The sequence below is a fragment of the Belonocnema kinseyi genome, chromosome 1 (genome assembly GCF_010883055.1).
Source record: "Belonocnema kinseyi isolate 2016_QV_RU_SX_M_011 chromosome 1, B_treatae_v1, whole genome shotgun sequence".
Taxonomy (NCBI): Eukaryota; Metazoa; Arthropoda; class Insecta; order Hymenoptera; family Cynipidae; genus Belonocnema; species Belonocnema kinseyi.
The window spans coordinates 97717359-97729114 of record NC_046657.1 but is presented as its reverse complement, the minus strand read 5'-3'; the positions used below and the strand labels follow the sequence as shown (position 1 = coordinate 97729114).

The 11756-nt window shown below is 31.6% G+C and overlaps 1 protein-coding gene across 1 annotated transcript in view; it reads left to right on the top strand.

Moving 5' to 3' along the window:
• The window catches only part of LOC117167081, a 30006-nt gene extending 23017 nt beyond the window's left edge, over positions 1 to 6989 (top strand). Inside the window, exon 2 of the mRNA XM_033351704.1 lies at positions 71 to 6989. Coding sequence (XP_033207595.1) covers positions 145 to 2112 — 1968 coding nt within the window. The 5' untranslated portion in view covers positions 71 to 144 and the 3' untranslated portion in view covers positions 2113 to 6989. The remainder of the gene's footprint in view (positions 1 to 70) is intronic.
• The last annotated feature ends 4767 nt before the right edge of the window (positions 6990 to 11756 follow it).

The following is an 11756-nucleotide window of genomic DNA, read 5'->3' as shown; positions in this document are numbered from 1 at the left end:
ATCGTTACACTTTTAAAAAAATCTACAATTTTGTAATCATTATTTTCTGAAATCTTTTTTTTTTTCTCAGGAATACCTTGAACGACAAACTTAAAGGATTAACAGTTTGAAATATCCTAAAAAGAAATCTCCATCAAATCGAGAATGTCATTCCGAGACCAGTCAGTCCATCAGGATGAAACTTGGTCTGACGGAATGATTGATATTAAGGTCGAACAAATAAGCCTCTCCGAGGATATGGTTGACGTCAAACGTGAACAAAGTTCTTCTAATGAAATGACTGACGATGACTTCACATGTGAACATTCAGCTTTCCAATTAAAGGAGCCAATTTTATCTCCAGGAACAGAAAATATACCAGAACATGTACGACGAGGAGGTCGACTTCCTTCCACATTACCTACGCCCAACAGAAATGCAGAAAAGGCTCGAGCACAACGAAAAAGGAAGAGGGAGTACAAGGAATCACTCGAAAAGCAACTTGTCCTGATGAGAAAGAAGAACGAAGAAATCAGTAATGTGGTCAAAAAAGAGGCAGCTGATATTATCTTGCTGAAGTTGCGAATCACAGAACTGCACAGCGTTTTCGACGATCACCCCAGAATCAGTAAGGTTTTGAATTCTTTAAATGAAAATTCAAACATGGAAAACACTACAGGAACTTATCTGCATGTAAGTCTCAAAAAAGATTTACCAGAATTATGTGTCTCCTCGCAAATAAGTAGGTGGAACTCAGAAAAAAGCTTACTCGACGAATTTATTGACACAGAACCAGATGCCAGTTACGAACTAGCAGTTGGTGAAAGAAGAGAGTCAAATACACTGGAAACTGAATTCCCATCAGAAGGTGGTATCCAATCCACTTCAAAATTACATTGTCTCAACGAAAGAGCACAGAAGGCACGAGAAAATCGACAGAAACGAAAGGCTTATATGGAAAAGCTCGAAAAGGAGCTCTACCACATTGAAAAGCAGAATGGACACAACAGTAAAGTGGTAGAAAAGTTGAAAGCTGATATTATGAGATCGAGAGCTCAAGTCGCATACCTTGAGAGTGTTCTCAACAATCACGCCAGAATTAGTGCAGTTTTGAAGTCCATGAACGTAATTTCAAGCGATGATAATTTGCGAGTTGAATCGTTTAACGCAGAACTTGACGACCCATGGGAATTATCAGCTAAACGAAGGAAGGAGTCAAATATCTCTACAGAAACTGATGTCACGCAGGAAGGTGTTCGAAGACGAGGTCGACTTCCTACGACATTGCCTGCAACCAACAGTAATGCAAAAAAGGCTCGACAACACCGAATAAGGCAGAGGGAATACCTGCAAAACCTCGAAAAGGAACTCGAGTTGGCTAAAAAGAAGAAAAAAGAGATTATTAATGATATTAAGGCGTACGATATCAGGAGTTGGAGAGGTCGAGTCGCGGACCTGAAAACCCATTTTGAACAAAATCCAAGCATTAGTGCACTTTTGAAGCTGATTAATGCAAATAGAAGTCACAGTTTTGACAGCATTGTTGGAATTTGTCTGCATATAACTCGCAGCGGAGTTTTACTAGAATTATGTGCTTTCTGCCAAGGAAAAAGCTTGAAGACTGAAGAAATTTTGCACGACAAAACGACTGAGGTTGTGTTGGATGCCGAACCAGAATCTAAAAGAAAAAGTGTGTTGTCAAGTATCTCTACAGAAACAAGCACTAGACAGGAACGTGTCCAACGACGAGGTCGACTTCCTTCTATATTACCTGCTCCTACTTCAAATGCAAAAGAGGCTCGAGAAATCCGAGAAAGGAAGAAGCAATATTTACAGACACTGGAAAAGGAATTCAATCTGGTAAAACAGAAGAGTGAAGACATCAATAGCCTTTTCAATAGACAGGGAGTAGATATAATGAGGATGAAAAGTCAAGTCGCCTATCTTGAAGGCGTTCGGGACAATCAACCTGGCATTAGTAAACTTTTGAAGTTCATTGATGCGATTAAAAGTGAACATGATTTCTTTCAATGCCGGAAAAACACCGCAGGATTTTGTTTGCACGTGAATGGCAATAAAGTTTCGCTAGAATTTTGTGCGCCTTGCCATATGAAAAGTTTCAAGGGTATATGATGCTTATGATATTAGTCATATCAGTTTTCCCGGGGGTTTCTAATATAATAAAAAGTTCAATTCTTTTTTACCGATATTATTTTTTATAAGTTTCAGGGAAAAAATAATTGTTATTGTGGAGAAATAGCCGGGGAAACTGATATAGCTCACATTATATCACATTAGGATGGTCCAACTGATCGACATTTAATTTTTGGTGAAGGATCCCCCAATCTTTAGAGTACCGGCAAAAAATCCCTCCAAGTTTGGACAAATCGATTAATATGAAACCATGGCCCTTGCAATTTTATGAATAACGTTTCAGTCACTCATTAATGTTTTGTGACAAGGATTTTGCCCCGCAACACGGAATTTTTTTTAAAGGTGCAAAATACCGTATTTTAGTGAATTGTTGATTTTCTTTGCACCTAAGAGTCAAAAGTGTTTGCATAAAAATTGAAGTAGGTAATATTATGCGCAACAATAAAAAAATAAACTTTAGGAGTACAGTCTTTCAAAAAAGCTTGATTTTGTCAATTTTCTTTAAAAACCCCGTTACTTTTGGCTTCTCTGTATCTTGGCACGGCTAGCCTCGATTTAGTTTAACCCACAAATACTTGCACATACAGTTTCTCTTTTGTTCATATGTTGGGTATGCTTTTCGGTCATTTTGAGCCAAGAAAAAAATCGTACTACGCATTTTTAAGAAGGAAGGTGTTCATAGCAGTTCACAGTTCAAATTTTTCAGCTTCCTGAAATCGATTGAATTGTATCCTTTCTAGATGTTTACATAGTATAATTTAATAAATGTTTCCAAAAACATTATAAAAAACGCTACAAAACGACCGAAATAGCATTTGGCTTAAATAACCTTAACATTTAATTTTTTTAAATGTTTGTTTGTAATTCATTAACTATTTAAAGAACATGTCCCTTGAGATTATTAAGGTTGCTGAGCTTCAAAGTATAGAAAAATTGGTTTGCACATCTAAAATTGAAGTTCATAGTTTAAACTTGTTCAGCTTTTCCTCAAATTTATGAAAATGTACCCTTACCAGATGTATATCTTGTGTGTTTTAATAAAACTTAAAAAAATACCAGGAATCTATCAAAGCAACTAAAATAGCATTTAGTCTGACGAACTTCAAGATTTCATTTTTAGAAATGTTTTTTTTTTTAGTTGAGCGTCACTATTCAAACTCCTTCGCCCTCCTGAAATCTATAAACTGATACCCTTACCTATTCATATTTCGTATAGTTCTCAAGAAAAATGATATTTTAAATCAGTAGAAATTACACTTCTTTAATTTCAGAGATAAAAACCTAACTAAAACTGAAAACAAACATTTAAAAAAATACAATGTTAATGTTACTTAAACTGAATGATATTTTATTCTATTTGTATCATTTTTTTTAGTATTTCAAAAAAAAATTATTGTATTAAACAATCTACATATATGGAAAGGCAACAGTTTCATAGACTTCATGAAGCTCACAAATTTTGAACTATGAACTGCTATTCATATTTTGCATAATTTTCGAGAAAAATGAGGTTTTAAAGAGTTAAAAGTGAAAAAAAAACTTTTTTCTTAAAAATGCATAGTACAGCATCAATTAGAACAATTTTGTGTTCAAGGAATAATTTTCACCCGAAATTTTTGTTCAAATCCCCAACCCCTTTGTACTGTGATCAGAAAATTACCCAAGAAAAAAAAATAGCAGTTTTATGTGAAATTTATTCTAAGGGCTGGATTTTTTAAAAATTATTCAACGCCAGATATTTAATACATTTAAATTCGATAAGTAATTAGGTAATTAGTATTTTATAACTAACTTTCAATTGCCTGAGCGATTTTTATATGTTAACAAATATAATTTTTTTCAGTAAATAGTGAAAAGTTTGTATTTTCTTCGATTGATGACACACTTAGGAAATGTTAGGAGTAATATTGTTTGTTAACATTTCTCAATTATGTAAACAAATGCCATCTTAATTAATTTTCTCCCCTACTAAATTATGAAAAGTTAATATCTTATAGAATGAATGGCATTCTTGTTGAGAACGCTTAATGTTGAAGTCTTTTGGAGTCGTTTAAACAATTTCCGCTGGTATAAATTCATTTTTTCCAAAGTCACGAAAAGTTAGTATTTTCTGGAATCAATAACACAATTAATAAATGTTGAGAATCATATTGTTTGTTTATGACATATGCAGCTGTTAAAAAAATTAATGATTTTTCACTTTATTATCCTTCTTCTTTATACAAATTAACTGCTTCATTAGTCAAAAAATAAAAAAAGTAACTCAATAATTTAGTGAAGTACTGACTTAAGCAAAAATTATTTTCTTTCAACCATTCAGGCTTGTGGGAGACAAAACTGATGCAAAGAAATGATAATGCTCAGTAATCCTCTAAAATACTATAACTTTCGACAATTTAGTAGGAAGACAATTTAGGCAAATGGAAAATATTCAAACAATTGCTAAATATTTTAAACAAAAAATGGAATTCCTACCATTCATTACAAGCATATCATTAATCCCGAAAAGTATAATCTTTTCGTGATTTATAGTGAAAAAATAATTTTAGAAAAATAATAAATGCTTAAACATTTAAAAATTAGTGAAAAAGCACTTCAAAAATGGTGTTTTACTAAATAATTCTAAATAATTTTAAGAAAAGTTTTGAAATGACCTTTTTTGATACGAATTTGACATAAAACTGCTATTTTGTATTTTCCTGGCCATTTTCTGGACATTATACAAAGAAGTTCGGGAGTCAAAATTAAATCAGTATGTGAAAATGATTTCTGGATTATTTCATAAAAAGTTATAGAAATTTAATTTATAAAAAGTTACTAATATGTAGTTATTTTCTCCAATTTTTTAAAACCTGAGCTTTCCTTATTTAAAATTCCATGTTAAGTCCAAAGGCCTGGCCGGGCCTGTATGACTTTCTTAATATTAAGCGATTTGGCCCGAAATTCCGAGGGTATCTTTTTACCAAGGACCAAAAATATTGAGGGGGAGGAAGTTTCTTTCACCAAAAATAAAAATTCAATACATCGCATTCGTTTCCCATGATTTTTTTAAAATGGCCAATAGCAGAATTTTTGTAACTTTGGACCTCAATTATATCAACAAAAATAGGAAATCAAAATGTTAGAGATGGGTTATTATGATAATTGTCGTAATGATATCTTTTGATTTTTGTTACTGCTTAGGCCATATTAGCATTTTTCAATATGTTGCATAAGTATCTTCATATGGTTTTCACAACTTACTAATCCAGCAGCAGTACAATTTAGCGTTAAAGGTATAGAAAAAAATGGTATATTCTTTTAACATATGTAACGCTATATACATTTATAATTTATAAATCAATTTAAGGAATTTTAATTGTGATTTGGATGAAAAATACAATCTATGGTTATTATATACCTTTTCTGCACGCTTTTTTTCTGTCGAGAAACGCTTAAAAAATTACAAGTGCAAAGTTTTCAAATGTTATTTTCTTAAATTTAGTTTTTTTTTTAAATTAACTAGGATTAGTTTAGTTTCTAGAATCTAATCAAAAATAGACTTGAAGAATTTTGTCGATTTAAAAAATATATAAAATGACAAGTTGATTGCAAAATCCTTCTTTATATTTTTTTCTATTTTATTGTTTTTAAATTTGATTGCAAAACAAATTTTTTATCATTAAATCAAAATTTTGAACTACTTGGACAAACAACGGAAGATATTATGAAAAATTTTTTAGTCCTTCAAAAAGGTTCTACATGAAAGATATCGTAATCTTTTACGATATTTTGCATTGTTTGCCAGACAAATTCGAGAATTGGATTTTTCATAAAAATAAAAAAATCGATTACACAAAAAAAATATGTCAAACTAAAATCTTACAAAACTAAAATAAGAAAAATCGTCTGATTTTTTTTCAAAAGGAGTTCTCGCTCTTATCAATGTATTTTATAGGAACATTATTATAGACATGTTTTCTGCTTTTTAATTTTTCAAATTAAGTTTTTTTTTAATCCAGTATTTTTTTAAAAATATTTTACATAATTCACTTGTTCTTTTGTGATCTCTTGCATTTTTAGGTAATATGCACCAAAATAGTTGAAAAAAAAGGTAAATTGAAAGTTCTGCTTTTTGAGTCTTCAAAGAATTTATGTATTAATTTTGTGAAATTCACTCAGTATTTAAAACTAGAATTCGTTAAAAGTAAAAAAAAAACATTAGATTTAGAAATAAATTTGCAGATTCCTACAGAAAGCAACGAAAAAGTACATCAGGAACTTGAGGGATTCTTTATTTATATACGTAAAAACTGAGGTGCAATTCTTTGTAAATATGAAGTACATAAAAATATTAAAACTGTATTGTATTATCTTTGGACTTCGGTAACTTATTGTTCGTTAGCACTTTTAAAACCGTTACGTTTAATTAAAAAAAAACTATTTTGACAGATGACTTTTGAAACTCACAGTTTTAATATTTTGTATTTTTTAAAGCGGCTTCTAGTTGAAAATTTTAGTTACTGAGATTTTCTGACATCTATAGCTTTCGAGGATTCGTGTCCGTGCTAAATTTACAGGAATTATACAGTCAATGAGAAACTCAGGAATTCTGACATATAAATTTATATTTTCACAAATATTTAACAAATAAGTATTTTCACTAATCAGGAGCATTTACAATAGTGAGTAATAGTCGTAGATCATGTAACGGATTTGTCAGCCTAACAAACAAATTGGAAATGAATCATATGCAACTAATCACATTGTATAATTATCTTTATGCGTTCGACTTATCGAAGATTTCAATTGTTTACACTTTATAAATACAAAAGAAGCAAATAAATGGGATTCTCTACCTATAGTTATAAAAAATAGATCACACATTGTATTGTATTCTATGATTTGAGGCACATTATATGCCTCGTCTCTCGAAACTAATAAGTACCATTTTTTCTTAACTTCTTATCCTTATATCCTTTCTGTACCCGACCTTCAAAACTAAAAAATAAATTAAATTTGGTAGCATTACAATAATCAGGAATAGTAAATACCTCTTAATCCCCGGAGAACACACTGGGTCAACTTGACCCATAACAAATATTTGATCGAGGAATTTTCAAAGAAATTTGAACAAAGGGCGGTCTCTTAAGCTCTGGTAATATAGTTCGAAGTCCCAACTATTGTTTCAAATATCGTTTTACATGACAAATGCACAATGTTCAAATTTCAAAAAAAAATGTCTTTTTTGAAAGTTACAGTATAGTATACATTACTCTAGCATACTTTGAGAGTTTCCATATGATTTTTTAGTCCAAAGTATTAAAAATAAAAAAAGTTATAATTTTTTTCGCAAAATTCAAGTCAATGCGGAATAGTATATGATCAAAAAAAAGTATTAGGACAGATTGACCCAGAGTGTTCTCCGTGATCGAAAAAATAGGTGCCTGTTTGTGTGTGCATATTGGCAAGGAGCAGGAACTTTGCCTGCCCCAGAGTAATTATAATACATCTGGGTTAATTTATAATTAATTCTCTGAATTTCATCTAGAGTCTATCCGGAAAAATCGAAGATCACGTTGTAAGCAGAAGGTGCGAATTTCTCTGTCTCCGCCCTGGGAGACGAGGAAGAAGTCATTTCTGGAAACAAGACAAAATTATTCAATTAGGGAATTAAACTAGATGTCTATTTTTACAAGTGTTTCAAAAAGTTTTTAATTGATACTGCTTCAAGTTATTAATCATTTCATTTCATTTACAACTGAAAGTCAATAAAATTCAACAAATTTAATTTCAAAGTTTCCAAACTTAACAAATGTAAAGAGGGTGATTGACCGGCGTGGATGGGGGCACGAGTAGATTTTTCGAAAGCACTAAATTTCCTCTAGAATATGGTATAGATTTCATTCCGTTCCCAAATGACAGGTGATAACAAAAAAATGGCCCGCTAAAAATAGATTTTTATCGCATCTTGACCGGTTTGGCGGTAACACGAGGTCCGTTCCTTCATCGTCTATGTGTACGGTTTCATTCCCTGTAACCTTGATCGCTTTTTTTCCTTACCTACCAAAAAATGCAGTGGGATCTCGGACTTATAGTGGTCGAAATAACATACCCTCACTATTCATACCACTAGCAGGCTGAAGTAAGATACACACTATTTCTGCCGCTACCAGGCTAAATAGCCACAAAGGGATGGTATCACTATCCATACCGCTAGCGGGAGAAATAATTAAATACCCACACTATTTCTCAAGTTAGCGGTCTGAATAGCCACAACATAAAATTAAAGTTAAAGTGAAATATTAAAATCATGAACTCTTTTACGTCTGGTGGTTGCTGGCCAATTAAGAGTAATAAATAAACACACATACACTTACAGAACACACCAAGCCGAGAGATATATTTCGAGCACGTTGGAAACATGTAATTAAAAATTTAATCTCGTCCCTGTGAAGGGGCCCTAGTGTCGGTGTTCTACCTTGAGAATAAACAAGGGTTTTGAACAATGGGGTTTGTAACCTTGTGTCAGGGGGTCTCGAGAACTCTTCCGCCCACATTATACAACCAACCAAAAGAATTCAAATGAATTTAATGTGAATGGAAAATCATGGTTAGATTAAAGAAGAAGGGCGTCACCTCTGTTTTAGCTGGGGAAAAAATTTGTTCGGCAACAAACTATTAGAACCTTTAATTGAACGATAAATAAAGCGATTTGACGCGGCAAAAGTTTAAAATTATTGTTACTTTTGTTACTTTGATGTCTAAAATATGGGTCTGTCACGATATATCATAATGATCACATTTAACGAGATGTTTGAAATAGGTAGGGTTTTGACCAACATTATTTTTGTTACCTGCCAAAGGGTTTTTTCTGGTCGTATGGGTGTTTAAAAAAATCTAAACGGTGAGTTAAATATGATCATTCCCATATCGTGAGAGACCCATATTTGAGACATTATAGTAACAAACTAGCAGTATCTGTTATATCTGTTTGGATAACAAAATGATGAAGATTTTCTACACCCATTCTGGGGGTGGAAATATCATATTGGGCATTTTAAAATTTGGTATGCCTTGCAAAAAAAAAAAAAAATTTTTTTCTCACAAATTTAATCCAATTGGCGATTTGATATCTGAATAAAAATAAAAATTAATAACGCAACAACTAGATGTTTTGTAATGTAAAATTTGGATTATGTTTCGCAGAAAATATTTTGGACTAGAAAGATTTCAAATTTGAGACTTATTTCGTTTGGCGAATCACCAAACTATATTTATCGACTAAGGAAGTCAGGTGATATGCGGCGTCATCAAGCGAATGCATAGCGATTTTCTGCCAAACTGAAAGGAGAGTATATTACAGGCCTAGGCTAATTTTCCCCTCCACAACGCTGTGGGAGTAAAAACGAAAAAAGGAGAAACTTTAACATGTAAATTTCGAGAGATTCTGATTCATCGTTGACTTGCGGCCTAGAAGTTTTCCATTGCGAGTCGCGTTACACAATATTATTTAACTACCCAAAATCGACCTTGCTTCACTTCGGCTAGTCCTATGGGATGGTAGTTTATGAAAACAAAATTTTGTCCTTAGGACATGCATTTACTGAAGCCTGTAATTTTTTTATTTTTTACTGATGCCATCTGTTTTTGTGATTTTTGACTCTGTTAATTCCGATATAAACGTTTTTGCCTGATACAGGTTCGATAGAGATTTTCATGTCGTTTTACTTTCCTCTTCGAAGGACCTGTTCAAACTGCGTTGGTGAATGAATGTTGTACTGAAATTAAGAGAGCTATAAATAACAAAAATAGATTGTGATCGTACAAAACCTTGAAGTTATGCCCTCAATTATACATCAATGACAAACATTTTTTCTCCATATAAGCTACCATCCAATAAGACTACATTTTGCCAAGTTTGAGTCGGATCGATAAATATTTTTGGGTAGGGGCACTTGAGAAATATTGCACCGTATACTTTTTCTTTTTCATTTGCAAGCTAGTGCATGCTAATTAGCAGTCAACACAAACCGATCCTTGGAAAGATAGGTGGCAGGATATATTGCAGTAGGAAGTCCACAGGTCCTTTCCTGCAAGTTTTTTGCATGCGTGTTATCGGGAGTTTTAGCTGAAGAGTTACACGGCATAAACATGTAAGTGTCACTTTTTTTCAAAACACTTTTTCCCTTAAATTCAACAGCATATTATGGTGAAGGGATGTGATTAAATTTCCACCAAAAGTTGGTAATGTGAAACATGTGAACTTTTATAACAACCTGAGTATACCGTGGAATTATTGGTTCAAAAGGTTTTTCTCTAATTTGTAATTTAAGTTAAAAATGCCCAAAACTGATCATTTTTCATATTTTTCCTACCTACGTTGCCTTATTTATTGATATTGTCTAAAAATTTCAATTTATTTTATTGTTATAAACGATTTTTCTAAACCATTTATTTCGAACTTTTCAGCATAGCAACATTTGCTTTTTTCGGGATCATTTTTTTCATCTCAAGAATAATATTATGACTTAAGCAATTGCCATTAAACAATTGTTATCGTTATAAACATTTGTTATAAACAATATCACTTATTTCGCATATATGAATCTAGAAAATTATTCTTGTGTGTGCAGTCACTATCTACTTTTCATCTCCAGGAATGATATTATTGGACAAAAAATTACCACTCAACAACAAAATAAAAAAAAAAAAAAGGAATCGTAACAAATGGTCAGAAGTTCTGGTGATTTCTGAACATCCTGGCCATTCCTGACGAGTCTTTTCATTTCTGAAGATATTTTAATTCACCTCATATTAGGTAGTTCATCGCTAAGACCGCATGTAGGCCAACCGAAAAGGATTAAAAATTAAAAATAAATTATTTTCAGTGTTGCATATGCAGATTCAAAAGTTGGAAATTCAGATACCTAAAAATTTGCGTGCAAAATTTAAAATTAGAATAAAGATAATGTATCTTTTAAAGAGAAAAAATGCGTCAAAACGGACCAAATTTTCAGATTTACATTCAGAGTAATTTAGTACATAAAAATTAATAATTAAAAATAAGTAAAAATAGAATGTGCATAAATAAATATAAAATAGTGAATAATATAAATAACCTGGAAAATATAATAGGGAATAGGTTTTATGACGATTTTGTAAAATTAGTTTATTTACTGTTGGGCTTTCTAATTATTTTCTCAAGCTAAGATTCTGGAGCTTTCTGTGTTAATTTTACATTAATTAGTGTGTAAAAAATTCCGTTTAAAAATTAAAATTTTTTATGGCACTTACATGGGTATAACTACATTAGAATTTTGACGATTATTTTTTCGGAAAAGTATTAACATTTTAAATATTGTTTATAGACTGTGAAATATTTCATTTCTGAAAAAAGTATCAAAAACCCTATTTGAACCCTAAAACAAATATTCCAAATATCGTTTCGAATTTATCGCAGGGATTCAAACCTAAACCTATAAGCCTAATCTAAGACATAGAAGTCGGTATATTTACATTTAAATTTGTATTTACTCATTTACTTTATAAATTAAAGAAGTTCCTTAAATAGAAATTAAAAAACATATTCACATATAAGCAATACAATAATAAACAAAATTTTAATGTCAGCTTATTTTCAG